Source organism: Lepisma saccharinum, chromosome 28 (assembly GCF_977018435.1).
Source record: "Lepisma saccharinum chromosome 28, izLepSacc3.1, whole genome shotgun sequence".
Taxonomy (NCBI): Eukaryota; Metazoa; Arthropoda; class Insecta; order Zygentoma; family Lepismatidae; genus Lepisma; species Lepisma saccharinum.
In genome coordinates this window covers 24,030,087-24,057,267 of record NC_139256.1, presented here as the reverse complement: position 1 = coordinate 24,057,267, position 27,181 = coordinate 24,030,087, and the positions used below count along the sequence as shown (strand labels likewise).

General features: G+C 38.1%; 1 protein-coding gene across 1 annotated transcript in view; it reads left to right on the top strand.

Moving 5' to 3' along the window:
* Positions 1–1,993: 1,993 nt before the first annotated feature.
* Positions 1,994–27,181, top strand: part of LOC145980858 (uncharacterized) — a 93,667-nt gene continuing 68,479 nt past the window's right edge. Inside the window, exons 1-2 of the mRNA XM_083113941.1 lie at positions 1,994–2,073; positions 9,345–9,962. Of these exons, the coding sequence (XP_082970067.1) occupies positions 2,062–2,073; positions 9,345–9,962 (630 nt within the window). The 5' untranslated portion in view covers positions 1,994–2,061. The remainder of the gene's footprint in view (positions 2,074–9,344; positions 9,963–27,181) is intronic.

Below are 27,181 nucleotides of genomic sequence, written 5' to 3'. Positions count from 1 at the left end.
TTAGCCAAAAGTGGATGGAAAGCGAAGTTAAATAAAACAAACCAATTAATCAATCACGTAGCACCCCAATTATCCTCAAGACGACGAAATGGTTGGAGCTCCTAACGCGGATCGAGCCCTGGACAGCTCGCACCAAAGGCAGGAGCGTTAAACTTTATTTAATAATATCAATTCTGCATTAACAGAAATATTAGTGTTAAATTGACTGCCTTCGGTGTTCCTTTGCACCACACTTTTGACAATGTAGGCTTTTAGAATTTCTGGTTCGCGTTTTATAAGTCCACCAATTGCAATCCTTCTAAATCGGCAACTTCTTTAGTAAACCTGCCGCTATTATCTACGGAACAAACTAGCTTAATGCTATTTGGCCATCTTCACCAAACTCTGGAGCCATATGCACGATTCCTGTAAAGAAGGACTCTTTCCAAGGACATCCAAATGTCAACCTTACTTCCACGTAGTACACCCTAGACTAACGAGGGTCTGGCGCCTGTACTTGCAGCCAGGACAATCATATGAATAATTGTTCATGTGTGTGTGACTGTCCCTTCATATATTTAATCTTATCACCAGGGCTAGGATTTTGATGCAAATGCATCTTTTGTTTGGTAAGGCAGAAACATTGCATAAGTAGATAGGAACGTGTTTTCGGCCTTTTAAAAGTCATATTATGCATTTTTCTACATTTGGTGAAAGAAGGGGCATTTTGCATGCAAATGTAACCCTTTGAAGGTTCCCGTCTCTCGTCTCATTGTTTTCAGCGCATTTCTGAACGACTGTGTTTGAAGAAACAAAGAAATCCTGTGCAGTATTGTTGATACAAGCTGTTGTGTAACAATTCAGCTCAAACAATGTGATTCCGCCTCTATCAGTAAATATATTGTCGCCAGACGGATTATTGTTAAAAAAAACAAGGGGTACAAAGTTTTGTGCTCTGTATCGGACTTGTTGTCAGGGAAATAATTTGCACTCCATGGAATTGAAAGTGACTTAACAGCAAGTGATATTGTTCATTTCAAGTACGCTCCTCTTGTGTCGGTGGAAGTCGAGAGAATTTTTTCCATGTACAAGGCTCTCTTGTCCGACAACCGACATTCACTTTTGAAAATTTGCATATGATTTTCGTTGTGTACTGCAACTCAGTACTTAAAGTGTAAAAAATGACAAAAGTGAACTTTCTTACTTGTACTACCATACGCTATGAACATGTGATAGATACTGTAACGTTAATTTGTAATTTGAATTTCTCTTCGTAGTTTATAAATTTGTTTTTCAAATTTTTCAGAATTTTCAGGTCATTTTTCTAAGTTTATAGGGCATTTTCAAGCATGTATTAGGTCATAAATGCATTTTTAGGTCATTTTTTGGCAATTTTAAGGTCATTTAGCCCTACTTATCATCATTCATCCTCATCTTTGCAATTAGCCAAATGTGGCAGAAAAACGAAGTGAAATAAAATCAGATCATTCAGTTCAACAAACATACTTCCTTACTTGCCTGCAGTTAAAACGCAAAAACATATCACTCTGGCAGCAATTTTAGACAAAAAAAATCATTCCGAAAGGTCCCTACATTAATCCCTTTCTACAGAAAGGTTATGTAATCAGATCATTTGTGAATGTGTCCTCGCGTAATTTTCCCACTTCTTGTGCATAACATCTACTTTTACTTGTTCCTGTTGCGTGCACTTCTTCCTCTGGGTTCCCTGATTTGGAAAAGAAAGGAAATTCTCAAGAAAAACACGACAGACTAATCGAAAGTCAAGTAACCAACATGCGTGTACCTTTCCCCAGGAAAACAAATTGCTACTTTCAAACATTTCGTACAATTGGCATAATGTTCAAGATGGTGATTGCCCGTTTCAATATGGCGAATTAGATTGAGCGAAAGGGATATTAATTCAATGCCGTTTTTCCTGAAGTAATGTTTCGAGGGTGAGTGAGTGTGTGCTTTCGATTTTGCTATCGGCTTTTGCTATATAAACAACTATGCTTGTTCATATTTTCAGTACTCAAGACTTTATGTTTATAGTCTCCAAGAATCTTGTATCGGTGGTCAAAAATGCAGATATTGGTAAGGTTAATGCACACATACATGTGGGAAAGTCAATCATGTGTAATCAGTGGTGGATTAAGGCCCTTTTTATGGCTGGGTGTGGAGGAACTTTCTCTCAGATTCATTGATATTTTGTCGTTACTTTTAGAAAGTGTTTCTGAGGGTGGTCGTTTGTTTTTAGATATCAAGCTAGAATACTATACAGGGTCGCCAGAATAACCGCGAAAATGATATTTTCGCGGTTAATCCCTTTCGCTGTTGTACCTCTCGCTCTTATTCCATCGCGGATATTCCGTTCGCGTTCAATCCGTTTCGCTCTTAATCCTTCACTATTGTTCCGTTCGCGCTTAGTCGGTTTCGCTCTAATTCGTTTCGCGCTTAACACTTATCGCTCTAATAGCTTTAGCGCTTAATACTTTCGCTCTATTTCCTTACGCGCTTAATCCGTTTCGCTCTAATTCCTCTCGCGCTTAATCCGTTTCGCTGTAATTTCTTTGGCGCTTAATCCGTTTCGCTTTAATTCCTTTCGCGCTTAATACGATTCACTCTAATTTCTTTGGCGCTTAATCCGTTTCGCTTTAATTGCTTTCGCGCTTAATCCGTTTCGCTCTAATTTCTTTGGCGCTTAATCCGTTTCGCTCTAATTGCTTTCGCGCCTAATCCGTTTCGCTCTCAATTCGTTTCGCGTTTAATCCTGTATTTATGTTTCGCGGTTGTACCTTTTCGCGCATAGTCCGTCTCGCGCGATTAAACTTTCGTGGTTATTCTCCCACACCACTAAGAGGTGGGGCCTCGCTCACGGCCAAATAATTCTTCCAGGCACTCACATTCCTGCATCCCCCAAGCACATGTATTGCCGGCGCTACGACGCCAGGGGTCCCGTGTTCGAATCCCCGTCTGGCCATGGATGTTTGTGAGTGTCCACTCATCAATTTCATCACATCATCACTCATCCCCATCTTCGCAAATTAGCCAAAAGTGGCACAAGAAGCGAAGTAAAATAAAGCAAATCAATCAATCATATATCATGTATTCGTGGACTATCATATATGGGCACATTACCCTGTAGACGGTGACAGACACTGGCTACGCATGATTTTCTTTCGAAGGGGGCTGCAATTGTTAAGGCAGTTATTACGTAGCTGCGTTCTTAAATATCTAGGTAGATACACTATAACATATTTCATGATTACCATTTCTGACCTTCGTTTTAAAAGTTGTTCAAAGACAAAAAGAGTTATCTTGGTTCATTTTTAAGCTACGCTTGCATTTAGTATGTTTCTTTTCCGCATATCTTGCTATCATTTGAAAATTTTGATTATCACAAAAGTTCTGGAGGGGGCGTAGCCCCATTAGTACGCCAGTTCTGAGAGAACTCCACAATATTAACAACTGTTACACAAAAAATGCCAAACCTCTCTTTCCCAATGTTCGTTGATGTGCCCATCTGTTCGAAAATGCATTTATTGTTTGGTAAATCAGCATTCACGTCCTACCCATTCACGTCACGCACTATCCTGTACGAATTCGTGGATCCAAAACTTGGCGTAACTTGGGGCCTAACTTTGTGGAAATGGGCAGAATCAAACTTGGGACTTAACTATTCGGGGACAGAATCAAACTTGGGACATAACTATTGGGAGACAGAATCAAACTTGAGACTTAACTATTGGGAGTCAGAATCAAACTTGGGACTTAACTATTGGGAGACAGAATCAAACTTGGGACATAACTATTGGGAGACAGAATCAAACTTGAGACTTAACTATTGGGAGACAGAATCAAACTTGGGACTTAACTATTGGGGACAGAATCAAACTTGGGTTATAACTATTGGGGACAGAATCAAACTTGGGACTTAACTATTGGGGAAAGAATAAAACTTGGGACTTAACTATTGGGGACAGAATCAAACTTGGGTTATAACTATTGGGGACAGAATCAAACTTGGGTTATAACTATTGGGGACAGAATCAAACTTGGGACTTAACTATTGGGGAAAGAATAAAACTTGGGACTTAACTATTGGGGACAGAATCAAACTTTGGACTTGACTATTGGGGACAGAATAAAACTTGGGACTTAACTATTGGGGACAGAATCAAACTTGGGTTATAACTATTGGGGACAGAATCAAACTTGGGACTTAACTATTGGGGACAGAATAAAACTTGAGACTTAACTATTGGGAGACAGAATCAAACTTGGGACTTAACTATTGGGGACAGAATCAAACTTGGGTTATAACTATTGGGGACAGAATCAAACTTGGGACTTAACTATTGGGGAAAGAATAAAACTTGGGACTTAACTATTGGGGACAGAATCAAACTTGGGTTATAACTATTGGGGACAGAATCAAACTTGGGTTATAACTATTGGGGACAGAATCAAACTTGGGACTTGACTATTGGGGACAGAATAAAACTTGGGACTTAACTATTGGGGACAGAATCAAACTTTGGACTTAACTATTGGGAGACAGAATCAAACTTGGGTTATAACTATTGGGGACAGAATCAAACTTGGGACTTAACTATTAGGGACAGAATCAAACTTGGGACTTAACTATTGGGAGACAGAATCACACTTGCGACTTAACTATTGGGAAACAGAATCAAACTTAGGACTTAACTATTGGGGGACAGAATCAAACTTGGGACATAACTATTGGGGGACAGAATCAAACTTGGGATATAACAAGAAGGAGACAGAATCAAACTTGGGACTTAACTATTGGGAGACAGAATCAAACTTGGGGCTTAACTATTGGGAGACAGAATCAAACTTTGGACATAACTATTGGGGGACAGAATCAAACTTTTGACTTAACTATTGGGGGACAGAAAACAAACTTGGGGCTTATCTATTTGAAGACAGAATCAAACTTTGGACTTAACTATGGGGGGACAGAATCAAACTTGGGACTTAACTATGGGGGGACAGAATCAAACTTGGGACTTGATGGGAGGAATCAAACTTGGGACTTAACTATTGGGAGACAAAATCAAACTTGGGACTTGATTGGAGGAATCAAACTTGGGACTTAACTATTGGGAGACAAAATCAAACTTGGGACTTGATTGGAGGAATCAAACTTGGGACTTAACTATTGGGAGACAAAATCAAACTTGGGACTTAACTATTGGCAGACAAAATCAAACTTAGGACTTGATGGGAGGAATCAAATATGTGACTTGGGGTGGGGGGAAGGGGCAGAATCGATAAGGTTTCCATCCAATGAAAAAATAAAAAGTCCAAAATTATCTTGCTAAATAACTTACATTAGGTCAATCATAAAAGAACTTTTCCATACTTTGCTCATCAGGTGTCAGGAGGTTAGAAGTATTCTTAATTGTTATATTTAGTAACCTGATTTGGGGCGAGATGCATATGACCTATATGAGGATTATAGCATCTAGAATGTTACGAAGTGTCTTTATTTATAGCCAACAGACTAAGAACAGTAGCATTATCTTTACAAAGCAGAAAAACACGAATATGTTATTTAATTCAAAATAATCCTCACGTCTCGTAAATACATGATATGCTTATGCTTCATTGAGGATGAACCCGTTCGCGAGTCAAGCATATTCATTTCTTAATCAGCTCGAAATAATACATCCTGTATGTAGCTCCACCTATGTTTTAGGCTTCACCTTTTTTTGTCCAGAATACTAACTTCCACATTTTTTCCAGAATCTTTAAACAAACTATCATGTCTTAAACATGAAATATCTAGTTCTTTGTTAATAATTGCTATTGTCTGCTTAGGTTTGCGTTAGAAAAGAAGCTTGGAGTATATATTATAGTTGCAATTGTTGTGTGGTCCGAATTCGAGCAGGGTACGAAACTTCGTGTCTTAAAACCACGTAAAAGTGTAGAAAACCTTCTGAGTATCATACTACCAAGAAAGGAACAAGAACCCTCTGGCGCTATCGTCGAATTTTCAACCATAAGTGAGCCAAGAGGAAAAAACATGCACAGCAAAAATATAGACGAAATATCAAGCGTTGCATTTTTGAGAATGAAATTATAGATATGGCAACACGGGGGCACTCGACACAAGCTAAGTGGAACATTTTGGTCTGCTTTGACTGCGAGACGGGTAAACAAATGACTGTCCACTTTAGTTCACTAGTTGCCACGGTTTTTCTCTAATTGGTACGACTGTAACTAATATTCTGTCAATTAAAGGCACGACTGCAAATTCAATTTTGTATGTTACAAGTACAACTCATTTTCGTTGCTAACTGTACGTAGCAAATAATGAGATTGTGGATAATTATCATTATCCTCCCCAATGTACAGGAACTTTTAATTATTACCAATAAAGGAGGGCGCCAGAAAATAATAATTATATAATGCGGAAAAATGTGGAATATATAGAAAGAACGGAAAGATGCTTCAAGCATTAGTTGAAGAGAAATAGTATCTTTAATGCAAATTTCACAATACACTCTTGTAAAGTACAAGATGCATTGTACACTGCAATTTTAAAATATAAATCACAGCGATATTTCTTTCAGCTGCTTATTTTTTTATTTCATTCCAAATTGTTCCTCAGTGCTATTGTTGTTGATCGACACTGTCAAGCTATCTAAGTGCCTATTTTTTGGTTGCAGGGATGATGTTAAAATATACTCCCATGTTTCATATCTCAATGACTCGCCAGATATTTGGACTCACAAGTGTGGATGGATTCTTGGAAAACGAATCCTGCTCAAACTGTTAAAGATAGTATTTTTTTAAATCTTGTCACATTCTTCTCACTATCAGGTTGTTCATTAGCATTATCATAAGTGAATATTTTAAGATTGCGTTAGATTATGTTACTGGCAGTAGTGTTGTGAGAATATCACTTTAGGAAGGAGTAATAACATGCAGTTAACAGAATATAATTTCAAATATCCTGCTAACATTAACTAAGAGAATTATAATATATATTTTTAAATTAATGTTTATGATTATTTCACAGTTGTAATACTGACTATATTATAGCGTAGAACCAAGTTTTTTTTATGAAAGTTACTAATTCGTGTGTATTTGTAATTTACTATTTCAAATCGGAAAATGAACCTCTAGTGCTTGCAACCTATCTTAGCCATAATGAAGACGATATCAGCAACGCGCTCCGGCCACTTGTACCCCCCAGGCACGAATTGGTGAATGCTGCGTGAGCCGCACAGCTTATGCAGGGACATTGACAAAAAATCTTCCTAAGATTTTCCCCGTGGCTGCTTGCCAGAAATTCTAGCAAATTAGAGCATTGTGGCTCTGCATATTACCATGTAGATGTTTCAAACATTATCATGACTTTCTTTCCAAGTTTTGTTTGGGAAGGATTTTAAACTCATCAGCTCCCCGGCAAGTTCAAATTATATATTCCACTCACTACTGTGAATTCCGCATCCGAATTGTTGGCAAATTTCCACACAATAATCTATTTGTCTCAATTGAATAGATTTCGATCGAAACAGAAGAAAGTGTTCAGTATTCGTTCTATAGACTTTCAATCGTCGACTTTCACCGAAGCACTCATACGCTAGTTTCATTCATTCATATCACGCCCCCAAGCGGCAAATCAAAGAACCTTTCTTCAATTGTTCCATATCCGTGCATTAATACCTCGTTTCCGTTCATCAAAGGATGGTTTCCGGTAGAGAGAAAGCCATTTCGGAAAATGTGAAGTGAATATTTTTTGCCAATATTCATTATGGTATACGTTCACGGTTGTGTTGAAGATTAATGAACTGCATTAATGACCGATGTTCAGTTGTTTGCAAACGAAAAGAAGCCACTTATGAGAGTTTGAGATTACCATGTACACAATGGAGAAATATACAAGAGAAAGTAGTATATTTGCAGCTTTCCGTATTGTGAATTAAATCTTTCAAAAGTAAACTTCATTTCTGAATTCCTTTGAGAAGATTGTACAGGTAGCACTACTTAACTAATTTACTGCTTCTCTAGCGTTCCGGAATCCTCAAGATCATTGCAGAAGTAACAAAAGGTCTCCATCTATCCGTGTCCTTAATGTCAATCTTGTCAAATATCTTCGCCAATTTCAACCTCAAAATTGTCTAGTGTAATTGCAAGAAGTTTAGAATAAGTGCTGAAGGCTTTTTAGTTTCTAAGTTGGACGATTTTTCTATTCACATTTTTGTAATTGTCATTTTGGCACTAAACACGTATATAGTGATTATAACTATATTTTTAGCAACTATGTTACTGCAACTGTCTCTGAATTTCATAAATAATAAAATACTGTTCAAAATCGAGTTGAATGAGATGAATCGATGCTGTAGATCGATATTGATATATCTCCAAATTGAAAATAAATCGAGATATTATGGCTGTGGTCTATTTAAAATGCAATTATTTAATTTCTGCTCTCGTCTACATTTAACCATTTTTTATATATTAAGAATGTTTCTGGTTTATCTACAAAATTTGGCAGTAGCTACGAGAATGCAAACTCCAACAGCCAATGAGAACTGACGAAAATTTTCCTCAAACAACCACAAGCGCCATCTGATTATAAGATTTGCATTCTAACCTGTCATTTGTGGAAGCTTCTTAGCAGTTCTAGAGGACTTCGGTTCTTACTTTTGTTGTTAACAGGCAATAATTTTAAGTATTAGTGAAGCCAATGTAGTTGATTGACTGAATTTACTTATATTATAATTTGCTACCGAATGACAAATTTTTAATGAAATTATTTCATCTCCATTACAGAATAACTAACTAATTTCAATTCTAAATGCAGTGTTCTAACTGGTAGATAGAAAACTGTCACTTCATATCAAAGTTAGTATTACATGCTATTGTTCTATCTGAATTTTCAATAATTAATTACAGTATACATACTTAAATGGATGGCCTTGAAATTAGGCGGGTGGCAGAAGTTCGCGCTGTTGCCACGTTGAGCACAACCCCGTGTGTTCGGAGGTTTAACAGAATAAAGATTTCGTTGTAGAGTTGGTCTTTGTAATCTATGGGATACAAACTGACAGTATTTGCTCGGAAGGTCAGGGATGACATAAAAGTACCCCGGAGAGAGGTCGGCCTCACGCTCAAACTAGGCAACGCAGCCCGGTTGACGTTGCCACACAGTGCGCGAGAACCAGCGACTGTTGTCCCGCTCTCGCTTTGTTTTTCCACATACGTGGCACCAGCGCAATTCTGCCCAGTCGCCTACTGTCATGGCCACTTGTTTAGTAACATTTTCTTTCCAGCAAGCACAATTTCTTGTTTATATTTACTCTAATTGGGTTCTTCTTTCTAAGGTGATTGCAGTCATGTGCGTTGTTGTCGCGTCCACAGTAACGCAAGATGAAGGACAGTCGTCAAAGAGAGAAGGGCGAGGATTGGAGGAGTACTTGGGATACGGAGGAGGATTCTCCAGTGGTTTTGGAGGATACGGAGGAAGATTCTCCGGTGGTTCTGGAGGATACGAAGACCTCTCTGGAGGAAGTTTTGGAGGGAACTACGATTCAGGACACTACGGCCACCACAAGGTCCACACCATCACCAAAGAAGTCAAGGTTCCTGTACCCGTTCCTCATCCTGTCCCCGTGGTGAGAACGGTTCACGTCAAAGTTCCTAAGCCGTATCCGGTCCACGTCGACAAGCCGTACCCTGTACTCGTACCCAAACCGTACCCTGTACCCGTAGAGAAGCCTTACCCCGTCACCGTAGAGCGGAAGGTTCCGTATCCTGTTCCTCACCCCGTACCGCATCCGGTTCCCCACCCGGTTCATGTACCCGTTCCCAAACCGGTCGGAGTACCCGTTCCTCATCCTGTACCCGTTCCACACCCGGTCCATGTTCCTAAGCCTTATCCCGTATACATCGACAGCCATAAGGACCATGGGTACGGGTCGTTTGGGTCTTTCGGTTCTTATTAGATGCAGCTCCACTTTAACAGGTAAGAATTAACTAAAAATATAGGTCAGATTACCTTAAGCATGACAGAACACAAACAGTAAATACATAGCTGGCATTGTGATCCTTTATCGGCCATTAGGAACATACTAACAAAGGAGTCAGTCATGCTGTTTCATTTGGTTACGGAAAGTTTCAACAACGTGTCCAGAGAGAGACCTGTTCTTCTCACGGAAATAAACTCTATTAAAACCATTCTGTTCATTGTAATCACTATTTAAGAACAGTTAAAGCACATTAATCTTGAATATCTTGCTTCGAAGCGCCACCTGTATATGGTATTTTCCGAATCGGTACAATTGGAAGCCATTATGCACTCGCATTGTCTGCAAGTAGCAGACGATTTTCACGGAACAAACCAGCCTACTAGTTTTCACATTTCGTGCAAGAACGAACTCCACCTATTGAGCGCAAATGTATTTTAGGAACGCCATAACGAACTTCACAGTCTTCACTCGAGGACTTAAGGAAACACCAATTGCCACGGAACACGTCCATGGATTTTCACAGTATATGATTTGATTGATGTTATTTAGCGCTAATTTTCTGCCACTTTTGGCTGATCGCGACGATGAGGGGGACAGGCCAGGACTCGAATACGGGAATTTCGGTGGCTAAATCGCAGCTGTAATGAGTATTTCACGCACCACATCTAGAGGATACGATCATCTTGGTTCTGTCTACATATGAGTAACTTTTTCTCCTAGTGAATCTTGTGTGGTAATTTCTCTGTATTTTTCTATGCTATACTTTTCTCAGTAATACTTCCTATTATTTGATTTAAAAACGTAGACCAGATTTGGTGGTGACGAGGGAATACCTCAACCCAGTCATGAGTTAGAAGAAAATTAGAGAAATAATTGATTGAGTCCACTTTATGCACAGATAGGCTAATCGTGACAACCTACAGTTTATAGTGGGATTCGAAGCACAATTCTCCACCAGGAATCGAACTGTGGACCCCTTTGATTTCAAAGTAACGACGTTACCACTGCGCCATCTCAGAGGCCTCTTAGTGAAATAATCCACATTGAAAATAAACACTACTGTTAAATCAACACAGCCAGTGCTTCTAGGAGGTCCATATCAAATTTGGTCAACAATTAACCTTAGTGGTGTTATAATATAAAAAGTTAAAAGGTTTTAAACAACGCCATTGGGATTAGACGTTGGCCAACATGTGGTGTGGACCTCCTGGCAACACTATTTGTGTTCCTGTAATACCTAATGGTTTTTACAGTGCGCCAAAACCTTGGTATTTATAGTTTGTGCCCTTTGTGGTAATTCGTTATAAAAATATCTCACTTCCGAAATATCAAAACTAGGAATGTTACTTTGAGACTTTCTAAAACTAAATACTTTTGTCTCCTTCTTCCCTCGCACTCTAAAAGTGCAGAGACCTCACATTAGTTGATTAAGTTCCAAGTTTCACAGTAGTAAGACTAGATGAAAAGAATAAAATGACACTAAATGGTGTTTTTTCAGTCATAGCCCCATTTCTCTTAACTGTCTCAGATTCTCTAGGTAATGTAATATTTCAGTGTAATATGAATATCAAGTATATCTTATAAAATCACAGGAAGGAACAGGTAACAAAGTTGCGAAATTTGAAATTAAGTGTACTCTTTATGTACAGGTGAGTTAACAAAGTTTGCTTTTTGTGTAAAAACAACTTCTCTTCTTGATTTAGTTTTTATTAATTTTTATTAATTCCAAATACAATGCATAGGCATTGTATTTGGAATTAATCTTTTCATTTTTATTAACATTTATGATAACAGATGGTGTAACTTTTCTGTAATTATGTAAGGAGTGATAACAAATTACTGTAATTTGTCCTCTTTCTAGATCATGGATCGGAAACTACACGGAATTCCCCGATTCTACAGGCAGATTTTTTTTCCAAATATATGTTTCATACTTTTAATAAACAAGGTTCTTTTTATAGTATTTGTTGTCTTTTAATACTAAAAAACTTTAAAAAATATTCAAAGGAATTTGATGGTAGGTAAATGAACGGATTAAATCAAATGCGCCTCCCTGCGACTTTCGCAAGGTCGGTTTACAGGTAATCGCAATAAGTTTCGCGTATACTGTCTCACTACACTGTAGTGAGTGGCATAAGCGAGAGTAATTGGGAAGACGCTACCCGTTCAAAAATTGATCACTTTCAACGAGATTTGACCGTGGAAAAGTGCTGCATGGTAAAGTAAGAAATATGTTTCCACCAGTGGTAACGATGGAGAATTTCGTTCCGGGTTAAAAAAAAAAAGGTAAAAATAATATCACGCGGGATCTGTTTGGCTACTACTCTGTATGTCTCTTTCTTATATGTACAGGCTGCTTCAAAATGATGTGAACGATTTCAACTTCTTATATTTTTTTCTATTTTTCGTCCAAATTGCTTTAAATTTTACATATAATTCCTAAAACTGTCCAAGTTTTTTTGATAAAACTGAACATAGGATCTCACAAATGTTCTATGTGAGCCCCCTTTATTACCCTGCATACATCAATTCGGTAATCAATTCCGCCCAGACCCGTTTCAACATGTCCGCATCAACAGTTTGCACTGCAGCAGTAATGCGCTCTTTCAGTTCATTGACATCTGCGGTGTGGGTGGTTACTCTAGTCACACATAAACAATGGTATTGTCGAGTTAGCACGAGAAAATGATGTAGCAATAATCTTCATATTTCTGAAAGTTTACACTAGATGTCAGACTGCACAAATAATCAATAATTGATTTAGAACACCAGGAATTTGCTCGATTAGTATGATCATAGGAACATTTTTAAATGACGCTTATTTCATGGTTGAGGCTCAGTTAGAAATCAAATACATGTTTTGAAAGTTATTTTCTTGATACAATGTACTTATATCTACACTCTCGAAAGAAAATTTGTTCAAATAGAAAATTACATTGCGTAAGCTAAGTTTGGTTTGTATTTTATTTTGTAGCTCAAATTATCAAATTATCAGATGATCTGACCTTGGAGCATATTTTTCAAATCATAATTTATTTTGGCAGTTGGTATGATTTCTTGCATGTATTATATAAACCTACAGACAATAATGTGGAGTTAGTGACATGTTTAGTAGACTGGCCTCCCCGATGGCGCAGTGGTAGAGTCGTCGCCTTGTAATCAAGAGGTCCCGGGTTCGGATCCCACTTTAAACTGTAGGTCCAGTCCCGATTAGCCTTAATGTGCATAAAGTGGACTTAAAACACCAATTCAATCAATCAATCAATGTTTAGTAGACTATCACACAGGCACCTTTAGATGCTCGGAAAACATCAAGTCGATACACTCAGTCTCTCACCAGGCATTTCGAACATGTATTGAATGATCAGCATCAGTGATCCTTGTCTTTTAATGTTGTGATATCACCGCCTGGTGTCTGGTACACTATATTCTTAACGTACAGTCAGTGGCAATGAAAATGGGTTACCTAGATCCTGAAATAGTCGCTTCCCTGTAAGGCGTTATACGGGTTGCCTAACTTTACGGCGGTAGTTTACATTGAAAATTTTGCTATTAAAATCCACGGATCCACTATGTATGCATAAGTTACATGTGTGTGCGTGTGTGTGTCCACTGTTGTGGTAACCGTGAGTGTGGAACAAACCCCTCATCAACAGATCTACCTGATCCAAACCTTGAATCGACACCAGCAGGACAGTCTGAGGATGTAGAGGGAAGAGATAACGAAAACCAACCAAATACAGACGCTGGGCACCCATCTCATAGACTTAAAAGTCCTCCAGATAGACATGGGAAGATCAGTGCCTAAATAAAAGACAGGAAGAAGAAGAAGAATTCGTATTTATAGCATGTTTTTGATTAGTTGTCATAGTAACGAGGTTACATGTATGTGAATGGCTTCCAGGCATTAAAGTGGTGTTATTATAATTTGAACCTTCGTGTTTTGTATGTCTTGTGCAAGTTTAGATAAGAAATCATACACACAACACAAGGCTAACATATATGGTGCAGTCGGCAGGTGATAAGTATGGATGAAGACGTCACGAGAGTACGCGACAGTCACCATTCAAGCATAGGTTCATGCAAAAAGAAATGGCGTCGGCTGATCAATTTATACGGTAAGAAACCAAGATTACACGATTTGTGTATAGTTTACAATAATTGTACAAGGGCAAGGTTAATTAATGTGATACGGATTGTATCTACCGCGTATTATTTGCAATAACTGTACAAGGGCAAAGTTTAAATCAGTGTGATACGAATTGTGTCTACTATATTGTGATTCTAAGTTCTCAACATTAATGAATATGTTCCGTATGAATTTATTCTCCGAGTTCCGGTCAGATTCGGAAGAAATGGAAGATTATTTAACGATGTTTGAACAGTCTTGTTTGGATGATGATGTTATTGAAGCCAGAAAAGTGCCCATCCTGATTGCAGCTATGGGATCTGAAACTTTTACAGTGTTGAAACTATCCTTGCACCAGAACCAGTAGAACGGCAAACGTATTCGACCCTCAAGGATAATCTGCTTAAACATTATGGCCAGAGAATAAACAAATATGTGGAACGTGTCAAGCTCAGTCAATGCATACAAGAAAGTGTCGAGAATGCAACAAAATTTATGGTACGTGTTAAGCAACAAGCACTTAAATGTAGTTTTGGCCAGTACTTACCGGAAGCCATTGTAGAGCAAATAATTGTAGGCGTTCGGTCTGACGCCATTAGAAAGAAATTACTATCTGAGCCTACATTGACTCCAGCAAAATGTCAAGATGTTGTGCTTCAAATGGAATTCATTGAACGGGAAACACAAATGTTCTCACATCGTGAAAAGGATTGTAGTAATAACGTAGTTGCATTCTCTGCAAAGCATTTCAAAAGTCTCAAACACGAAAGGTTATTTCACATGCTGCATTGGAGAGAATACAACAAGAGTGTGAGCCTTGTGAAATGCCAATTTATACTTTCCTAGGATTTCGAAGAAATCTAAATCCATTAAGCGAATTTCTGGACAGGCCCAGAAATTTAAACCAGATTTCTAGTCCTCGTCAGCAGAGAAAAAGAACTTCGTTATTCCTCAGAATAGAACTTCTAAAACCACCGAAGAATGTGATAGATGTTAGTTAGCCTTCTGTTTTGTGTGTGATTTCTTATCTAAACTTGCACAAGACATACAAAACACGTAGGATCAAATTATAATACCATAACTTTAATGCCTGAAAGTCATTTACATACATGTAACCTCGTTACTATAACAACTAATCAAAAACATGCTATAAATACGAATTCTTCTTCTTCTTCCTGTCATGTTTTCATCATCCACGTTACATTACCAGATGATTTTGGTATTTATTTACCATTATGATGTGGCAAAAGAACCCCGTATCTTGTTTGGTATGCAATACAGCATTGCGATGTTGATCATGTCAAAGGCCTTCCACTAATATGATTTTTTTTAGAATAAAATCTTTATATGATTATTAGATGTGCACTGACCTCCGTGGTGAAGTGGTTAGCAGATCGAGCTAACAGGGGGTCCGTGTACGACTCATGGCTGGGCAAGGGTGTTCATTGTGTGTCCCTTCATCAATTTATATTATCATCATTCATTCTCATCTTCTAGAATAGCCAATTTAGCAGAGATGCGAAGTAAAATAAACCAAATCAATCATTATTATTTCCCACGCGGAGTTACTGGTCTCCCATTGGTCGTTTCCCCAGTTGGCGGATAGGGGAATGCCCACTAGATATAGTGGGCACTGGGCGGAAAAAAACCTAAACCAGATCCGTGAAGACAGCCCCACCCATAACGGCACAAATTATAAGACATATTCTAAAAAAGAGTGCCAAATTAGTGCTATCACAATATGCAATCCAAAAAATTAGTGCTACTTTAATATACCAGAAAATTGAATATGATTCTGGGTGAGGCTAACTTCACGGTGGCCCTACCCACAGCAGCACAAATTACGATACATATGCTAAGATTTAGTGCTAGATTAGTTCTGATCACCTCGCATGAATGAAAAATTAGTGCTATTAACACAAGCAAGTTATTAGAGATTTATTGATTCCTTTGATCTGTGCCGCCTGTGAAGCTAGCCCCACCCACAACACCCAAAATGTTAAAATCCCAAGCCAAGATTTAGTGCTCAATTAGTGCTGATCAACCCGCATGAAAGAAACATTAGTGCTATTAACACAAGCAAGTTATTAGAGATTTATTGATTCCTTTGATCTGTGCCGCCTGTGAAATGTGCCGCCACACAAAATGTTTAGTAGTGGGATCTACAAGGCCTAGGGGAAGAAGACCCTGAAAATAAATCACCTGGTGCTACAGGTTCGAGGTTGGGTGTTTGGCCAACCAGACCCCATAAAAGAACCTGCAGTTACGGAAACAACGCGACAGCCTTGGATCAAGGATGGAAACAAGACAAGACGACCCCTGCCAAGAAAAAAGGATAATGACATTACTATAGCAACATGGAACGTAAGAACCATGAATTTATTAGGAAGATTGATGGATTAAGTTGGTGTTTTAAGTCCACTTTATGCACAGTAGGGCTAATCAGGACTGTGTGTCTCCACCGGGTATCGAACACGGGACCCCTTGATTACAAAGTGACGATGCTACCACTGCGCCATCGGGGATGCCTAGATAGCAGGAAGAATGCAGGAAATAGTAGACATAGTAATAAATAACAAAATAGATGTAATTGCTCTCCAGGTGGCATGGAAAGGAAGGATAGATATACCCAAGTACACAAATTTATACAGTGGAAGACGGGACAAAAGAGGGTTATATGGAACTGGATTCATAATAACCAGACAAATAAGGAGAACCATCTTTCAGTTTGAACCAATAAATGAACGAATGTATAGCTATGCAAATTGAGACTCAAGGGTAAGTTCAGAATCATTACTGTTATAACGGTGCATGCCCGAACGAACGAGAAAGAAGACAATGAGGAAGATTAATTTTATTATGACCTATTAGAAGAAACTGTAGATAGATTGATTAATAGGTGATTTGCTTTATTTTACTTCGCTTTTGTGCCACTTTTGGCTAATTTGCAACAATGGGGTTGAGTGATATGATGAAATTGATGAATGGGCACTCATAAACATCCATGCCCAGGCCTGGATTCGAACCTGGGATCCCTGGCGTCGTAGCGCGATGTGCTAACCACTCCTCCACTGAGTCGGCTGAAACTGTAGATAGAGTATCAAAATATGATATGTTAGTAGTGATGGGAGACTAAATGCTAAAGTAGGAAATACGATTCCATGAAGAGTATAGCCGGAAAGCACACCCTACATGAAGAAACCAAGGAGAATGGGTTGATCCTTAGTCACTTCGCTATAAGAAACAAAATGGTGATAAACAGCACTTTCCACACACATAAGAACATACACTTAGGTGCATGGAAGTCACCTGGCCAAATTGACCATGTTTTGATAAATGCAAGGCACTTTTCATCAACACTAGATGCCAGAAGCTGTAGAGGTCCAAACTGCGACTCAGGTCATTTTCTTGTAAAAAGAAAAATTAGAGAGAAGTTAAATAAAATGTACATGAAGAAAGGATATGTACGGAAGAAATGGAACTCAGATAAATTTAAAGGTAAAGAGATTAATAGAAAGTACCAAGAAAGTATCGAGAAGAAGTTACAAGAAAGAAGAGCAACGATACAAGAGAAGAATCAATTGAAGATAAATAGGGAAGAGTAAAAGATATAGTAACCGAAACAACACTAGAAGTAATGTGAGAGCAAGAGACCAGAAGAAATAAAGAGTGGTTTGATGATGAGTGCAGAAATGCAATACAGAAGAAAATGCAGCAAGAGAAAAATGCTACAAAGCTAAACCAGGAATAACAATGAGAAATACAGAGATCTGAGAAGACAAGCAAATGAAATATGCAAGAGAAAGAAGAAACAGATGATACAGAGTAAGATAGTAGAAATTGAAGGTTTGAATTAACAGAATGAAACCAGAAAACTTTATGCTGCCATTAAGAAAATAACGAAAGGATACCAACCGAGAGAAATAGGATGCAGAAATAAAAAATGGTGAAATAATGGACTGATCAACAGGTGGGTAGAATACTTCAACGCAGAACTTAACATAGAAGAAGCAGAAGAGAGTCAAAAAAGAGACATGCAAGAGGACGAATGAAAATATAGAAATTAATATAGGAGCACCTAGGAAAGAAAGAAGATGATCACAAAGTTAAACAAGTTCCCTAGAAGTGATGACACTGTGGCTCAAATGATAAAGAATTCAGGAGGAAATATGATAGAAGAAATAACAGAGCTCATTAGCAGCACATGGAATGAGGAGAAAATGTCTGCTGTGTGGAGAATCACTTCATATGTCCTATACATAAAAAAGGAGACAAACTGGAATGCTCAAATTCTAGAGGAATAACATTATTGAATGTAACGTACAAAATCTATCAGGAATCTTAAATGAGAGAATACAGAACCATACAGAGAGGATACTAGATGAATATCAGTGTGAATTTAGATCAAATAGAAGTACAATAGACTAACTATTTGTAACAAGACAGATAATAGAAAAACACTATGAACACGATATAACCCTGTACATGCTTCTTGTAGATTTAAGCAGGCATTTGACAGTGTAAGAAGATAAGAATTATTGCAGATCATGAGACAATTAAACTACCCAGTTAAAGTAGTCAGACTAATACAATAGCAAATGTTAAAGTTGGAAATGAGATAGTACACCTTTTCACATTAACAGCGGAGTAGAACAGAGAGATGAACTGTCAACTACCCGTTTCAACGTTGCACTTCACAGAGCCATTAGTACAATTAACAAAAGACAGACTATATTTACCAAGACTAGTCAAATCTGCGCCTATATGCAGATGATGTAACAATCACAGCAAGGACAGAAAATTCAATGAGACAAGTATTTCAAGAACTACAAAAAGAGACAGAGGAATACAGGTAAACACCGAAGAGACAAAATGTATGATTGTATCACCTGAAAGCAGATATAGACAAATACACAGCATACAAATAGAGGATACAGAAATACAAACAGTTCAAAGCTTTAAATACCTGGGAATGGTAATAAATAACAACAATCAAATGAGCAAGACAATTTTGGACAGAATACAAGCAGGCAACAAAGCATACTACGCCAATCTAAAGTTATTCAAGAGCAAGCTAATCGAGAGAGAACTAAAATGAAAGTATATAAGACGTTAGTGACTGCAGTAATTATGTACAGCTCTGAAGTGTGGACTCTCTCCAAGGAAGATGAAATCCACCTGAGAGTTCTTGAAACAAGAATAATCACGAAAATCTATGGACCCGTAAGGACGAATGCTGAATGGAGAATCAGAAATAACGAAGAAATAGATGGAATACTCAATGGGCAAGATATAGTTAGGGAAAGAAAGAATGTATTCAAGGAGAAAAAGAGTGAGACCAAAATCAAGATGGAGGGATGAAGTCATCCAGGACCAGAAAAAGATGGAAATAAGAGAAAAGGAGAGAAGAATACAAAATAGAGAAGACTGGAGGCACGAGTGGAAAAGGCAAAGGCCCGCCAAGGGCTGTAGAGCCGAATGGTAAGGTAAGTATTTGTTTATGGTACAGCCTCTGCTTTTCTTGTATACTCTGTCCAGGTTATCTGTGGAGCGAGCGAATGGAAACAAGTCTCTCCGCAAGTAGTGACACGAGATGGTTCCATAAATGAACACGTGGGAGGGAACGGGATTGCGTGGAGGGGAAAACGACTGAAGTTACCAGCCTTCGCAGCAACGTGTACTGCTTCGCTCTGCCCACTCGATATGCCCCCTTCTCTGTCCCTATGTGCGGCCTTCCTCCAGAGATATACGGGACAGTATAGCGTCGTATTGCATATATTTAAAAATGAACATAAGAATTGCATATTACTCATGCATGAACACTATTTGTACTCTCTCTCTCTCTCTCTCTCTCTCTCTCTCTCTCTCTCTCTGTTGCTCACACACACACACACACACACAATGCATTTATCACCATTGTTGCACTGACAAGAATACTGGAATAGATATCGCAACGAAATGCAGCAATTACGAACCGTTTAAAGAGATTGGAACGTAGACTGCATTCTCGAACATTTTATCCCCAAGCTTAACCCGGAAGCATTGCACCAGACGTTACAATTGCATCACAACACACGGTGTATTGTTGCACTTTACATAAGCACGAGACCTAACATGCTTTTTCTCCATCATGATTCACTCTATTAGAACACCGTAACAGGCCTAACCGCTAAAAAAACACTTACGTAACGTGATTGGCCGAACGCATGGGCCAGTATTGCTCCATTTAGACGAATCAACGTTTACATAACCGTCGGCTTTTGGCAATAATTACAACAGAACAGATGCTGTGGCACGTGGAGTTCACAGCAAGGCTGCAAAACTGAATAAATCCATGAAAAGTGATGATAGCTTTGGGTGTTCATGTCAGCATACAAAAATACAATTAGAGGCAAAAAAGTGATGCTTTGGACAGTTTTTTCTGCATATATCTCGGTGATATATACGGTGTAATAGTCATTTATCATGTAGCCCTCCCTTGCATGTGTAAAAGTTGTTCAGAGCAGAGACCTTGTAGCCTGAAGCTACCCAACCCAGCCCATAAGTTCGAACATAGCCTCGAAGGGTCAATGAATTCTTCACATATTCTTCGCAACAGTTGATCTCAAGACTAGTTGGCTCAGATAAAGAAGGAGAAAGAATTGAGAATGGAAACTGGTGGTCTAGAAAACGAACTTGCTATGTAGGTCTGGGTATATATATAAACTAGGTGACTAAATCAAATTTCGGTGCAGTTCTTGCTCGGAACTGAACCAGTGTTTTCAGCTGTCAGAAGGATGAACGCTTTTGTAAGTACTCTGGGTTCTTTTTTCTTGTAATTTATAATAAGATGTTCCTGTGGGGGGATTGCTCGCATAACTGCCTGCTTACGTAACTTTAGCTCATAACTAATTATTTTTTTCCGTGTTGTATCCCTGGTTGTTCAAGACTTTACTTTATAATTACTTTTTTGCTAAACATTCAACGTATCTCTCTATAATTTTCACAGGTATGTGATTTATATTGTTCGTATTTTTGTTATTTAGCGCCACTTTTGGTTAATCACGGCGATGATGATGATTTGATTTACATTATTTAGTGTCACTTACCTGCCAATTTTAACTAATCGCGACAATGAGTGATGATGTGATGAAATTGATGAAGGGACATTCACAAAGAGCACCCATGCTCCGGCTCGAACCTGCGATCCCCGGCTCTGTGCCAACCACTCCGCCACGGAGATCGGCACGATGAAGATGAAATTGAGTTACAGAGGCCGGGACTCGAACCCGCGAAATTCAGTGGCAAGATCCAAAGTCAACCACTTAATGCTCTCTGCCACCGAGCCGGCGGGATTGACATTAATTCGCGATAAATGCAAAAACAGGGATGGGTCAGATACACTGAAATAACGTTTGAAGTAATCATACTAAAAATTGAGTGTCTTTTGAGTCCACTTTACGCACGGAAAGGCTAATCAGGACTGAACCTACAGTTTAAAGTGGAATCCGAGCGTCTATGTGCCTCCAACGGGTATAGAACATGGATCCGTTGATTTCAAGGCGGCGACGTTACCATCGGGGAGACCCTAAGTAATACTAATATTCAAAACAAACAATATGCTTTCTTTGCCCACTGGCAGTCCTGCCAATTAGGCAAAGACCATGGCCAGCTCGCAAACTAAAGTGGACATTTACTTGTTTTCTCCCTTCGCATCCCTTCCACTTGTGCCCTCGTGTCATATTTATAACTTCATTGTCTAAATTCAACAACGTTAAATATTACATCTCTGCTTTATGACGTGTATGCCCCCTCCCCCCATTTTAATGATGATACGAACACTTGGCCCTGAAAAAAGTTGAAGATCGTTGCACATACTGACAACGCAGGAACAACCCTCCTCACGCTAAGAGTTGAAAATTCGACAACAGCGCCATTGGCTTTTCTCTTACTAGATTAACAATATTTTATATTATTATATGTGTGTGTGAAAATTTCAAAGCCCTCAAAATATCCTCCGAAATTATTTCCTACGCAAGCTCATGGATTAAAATGCCCATACGGGAATATCGCTTACGATTGTATTTTTTTGATTGATCTGCTTTATTTTACTTCGCTTTTTGTGCCACTTTTGGGCTAATTTGTGAAGATGGGGATGAGTGATGACATGATAAAATTGATGAATGGACACTCACAAATATCCATAACCAGGCCGGGATTCGAACCCGTGACCCCTGGCGTCGTACCCCGATGTGCTAAGCACTCCGCCACGATGGCTGGCGCTTACGACTGTTGTTGGTGCGTGTCGATGGCCTAGTGCTAATGCCATAGCCTCGTACTCAATGGGTCTCAGGTTCGATCTAGCCCCTTTGCATAGTGGTTCGGATTCCATCTTAAACTGTAGGTCCAATCTCGTTTAGCCTATCCGATCATAAAACTGTGGCTCTTGCATTGTAATCAATGGGTGTCAGGTCTTAGCACATGCGGTTTTGGAGAATAGTACACCGAAACAAAGAATATTAGGTTCTTTGAACGAATTAGGTTATTTTACGTCACTTTTCTTCAAATTTTGGCTAATCGCGACGACGAGGACGAGTGATGAAATGGTGAAATTGAAGAAGACACGATTCTGACCCGAGCCACCGTGGGGTCGTACCGTGCTGTGCTAACTACACCACGAAGTCGAGGAAGAATAGCACGGGTTAGATATCAAGGATGGATTGTACAGCTGCGAGCAATATATTCACGGGGGCAGAATAACATCAGAAGTAACACATACGAATGGAGCCATTTCTTACAAGTCACGTGGTTTTGGTTACATTAACTTCGTTCTTACAATGGTTAGAGAATACACCTTAAAGGCGCGATGTCATCCCCATCTGGTATCATTGAATTTCCTGCACCAGTAGCTAGAGTCAAATCTTAATTTATTGAAGTAGGAAATTATATTAACTTCTTGTGAGTGGATTTGCATAACAATGTCACATAATTTAGGCATTATAATGAAGGCGCAAAAATTTTTAGGCATAACGGCTGTACAATGGTCAATGACTTCAATGTGCTTGTGTTACAGACATGTGACGTCACGCACATGTAATTACTGAAGATAAACACTTTTTGTGTAGGATTGTGTGAATCGGTTGCACCTTTAGCCGTGGCACTTGTTATGACGTAATAATGGAATGCTTCTGAACCACATCTTGGAGCGGTTACATATTGTATAACGAAAGTGAAAGTGTTTTTTTATTGGAGGGGACGCGAGAGCAGTGTGTGTATATGCAATTAATAACTTTAAATAGGTATCAATGGCAGATTATATATACCAGCCCTCCTTTCACGCGCAGACAGCCACACCAAACCAATATCCAAATGTGCAATTAAAATACATGAAAGCTTTCGAGGGTAAACTACAGTTCCCTGTCTTCCATTAGAATATTACAATGATATTTCTTTACTGTTGGTATTTTTTTTTAGACGGGAATGGTTTTGGCTTGCATTTGCGCAAGCGTCAGTGATTTTGTACATATTCTACACATAGATGGCGCTAGGTTTAGTTACGTATTAAAGAATGTTCCTTTACATATTATGCTTCAATTCACTTAGCAGCTTGCCCTGTATTTTACTTTCCTTTTTCTTCGACTTTGAATATTCTTCCATAAGCAAACTGTGCACAGAAAAATAGGGTATTTTTTCCCACTTGTCCTATGTATACCACTAATAATTTTATTAGGAGGGTTTTAGAAATGAATGGGTAAATTGCACAAAGCAATGGCACTGAATGGCAATGGCGTTAAATCTGGGATTCTGTCAATATCTGATTGAATTAGTTCGTTTCACGTCGCCTTCCTGCCAATTTATTCTAATCGCGACGATGAGATTGGATGATACGATGAAACTGCTGAAGGAACAGTCACAAAGAACACCCATACTCTGTGTGGGATTCGAACCCAGTCATTTCGTTCACTGTCATCGCTTATATTCTTAGCTATTCATTGCTAAGCAAACGTTTCGATGAGTACCAATTGAAGCTGCATACTAAACTATCAGAGGAGTTAAGGAAAACTTACCAATGTTTCTTGCATGTACATACTTTGCTATCGATTTAAAATGACATAATCACCTTCTACTTATCAGAGTTTTATTAACAAGATGAATCAGATCTCATCATCCAAAATTTTATATCTTTGGTGTTCATACTTTCATAAATAATCAAATCTCAATTTTACCTTAAAAAAAAACTGTATATCTACTTGTGTTTCTTAGGCAAATCGCTGCAGGGACGATTACTGTATCATTTGTGTTACTACCAATGGTAGACAGGCAGACAGTTTATATGAGTTCGTTTTTGTTTAAAAGTCCACTGATGCACAGATAGTCTAAACGGGACTGGACATACAGTTTAAAGTGGGGTCCAAACCATTATGTGCTCCAACCTGGTATCGAACTCGGAACTCTCAGTTTACAATTTATGTAATCTTCTTTCTGTTACTAAACATTACATAGTTGAAAACTTATTCAATTTTGAGATGAAGTTTACACATCGACTGATTTGATTGTTTGACCGTAAAAGACAACACACACACACACACACACACACACACACATATATATATATATATATATATATATATATATATATATATATATATATATATATGCGTATGTATGTATATATATATATATATATATATATATATATATATATATATATATATATATATATATATATATATATATATATATTACTTATATAAGTACCCGGACCCCCCGAAAAACTCACCAAGTACTAAAATTAAGTAATAAAAATATAAGCATTTGCAAGATGGGTGTTAACCCTCATCTATCAACCCCACACACGTATGTTGATTTTCGTAGGCTATTTGAATTGTTTGTATTATGCATACATGTAGTCTACCGTATCATACAGCTTTTCTTTTCGATCTCTGACAGAAACAAATGTCAGGACCAACTGCAAATATTTGTCACGTGGTTGTATAGAAAATGCTGTTCTTCAACATTTTGTAGCAAAATGAGCAAATTTCTCTAACCACTCTCTCCCATACCCCTCCCCCCCGCCCCACACACACACATACACATATTATATATATATGCGCCGGACCCCATGGCCGAGTGGTTGGCACATCGCGCTGCGACGCTAGGGGTCGCGGGTTCGAATCCCACTCGTGCATGGTTGTTTGTAAATGTCCATTCCATCCTCATCCCATGGAAGGCAATGGCAAAACACTGTGGGTTCACCTTGTCCACCGACCTTCCGGTCAAAAGACCTGCCTTCCGGCAGGCAACTCATCATATATATATATATATATTATGAGAGAACATTTATGAAAATTCGCCTATGGGTCTGGCCCCTCCCTCAAAAAATAAATCTTTAGTACGGGCCTGTAATACACATAACACATTAATCAGGAACTTTAATTTTCCTCAGTTGAATCCACGTCCTTTCTTTGTTATTCAATAAATATTCAATTATTTATATATTTGACATTAATGTTCTTGTCAGGGCACTTGTTTTTATACAAATTCTGGCGGCCTTCAATACACGTAAGATAGATAATGAATACCTACTGTTATACGTCTATTGTTTTACCATAGTTTTACCTTTTCATGTAATAATAACAATACAATAATAATAATTGTACATATTTAATTAATATTATTGCATTTAAATTATTATAACTTTATATTATTATTATTATTATTGAGCACTTGGTCGGACACCCCAGAAATGTATTTCTAGACACGTGCCTGTCTGTAATGTACGTAAATACCCTTCAAGTTTATTTTCGGTGTCAAAAGTTTTTTATATTAAAAGTTCTGAATATGTAGGTATTAATTTCCATAATATGAATTTTTAAGACATCAAATTATGGTCAGTATATCTGAAGAAGGATCCGTTTAGAGAGAGGATCCGTGGGGTCAGGACCCCCTCTCCCTCCAAAAAATGATGCTAGTAGTAGCATTAATACGCAAAATACTTCTTTACCATTTGTTGTAGACAATGAACTTCATTTATTTCCACAGATTTTACATAAATGTAAGACTTCAGTTTTGGAGGCGCTGTCTAAATGCATATGATTTTCTAAAGTTTATGTGCCTTTACTGTAACCTTTAAAACAAACGCTTATTGATAATTCCGCTATCGCTTCATGTGGCAGGTAGAAATTTGCCCCCACTGTGCCACTATTAAAGTACCAAGGCTACAAGAGTAGATATCTGAAACACATATAGACGTTAAGAGGGGGGGGGGGAAGGTAGTCTAAGAGATCCGTAGACCTCCTCTGTAAATTGACATAGTTCATTTCAAATCTATTATTGTTAATAACAAAATTAAAGCTCAGTTAGTATTCGAATATAACAACCAAAGAAAAAACTGCATTCGATCGAAAAAATTGAGGAAAAATATAGGAACCAGGTTGTATTTCCATATTCGTATTAATAATAATAATAATAATAATAATAATAATTTGGAAGAATTAATATTTTCATAAGTTCATAATTATTATTATATAATAACGGTTATATTTTTATTTTTATCTATTTGTTATTATTGTTGTTATTATTCCTACTATTCAAGTTTTATCATTTGCCCGACACTCCGCCTTACAAAAATTTCTGCCGACAATTACACACCACTTTAGTAAATTTCAAGCTCTCTACTGCAAACACCAGAAGGAAAGTAGTGTTTCTAAATCTCAAGAAATATAATTCCTCGTTCAAGTTGAGTATACAATAATTGTCAACAATGCTGTTCTCTTCCAGCAAGTGAGTTTTGTAAAGGTCCATATTTCGAATGCGCTCCTTGTTTATGCAACAATAGCTTTTCTTTTCCCTGGTTTACGTACTCTATGCGATGCCTGATGTTCGTGAAGTATACAATTGTATTGTGGACATAATATGTGAAGACAATGCTCTCCTCTTTTTTCTTTCCTCGTCTTCATCTTCTCTTCATCTTCTTTCTTCTGTTCCGATCGTCTCAAGTTGCAGCTGTAGGCTTCCTCCCAGTTGTCTCCATTTTTCTCTCTTATAGTCGAGTGGTGTGTCTCAGAAAAAAATGAGAAAATAG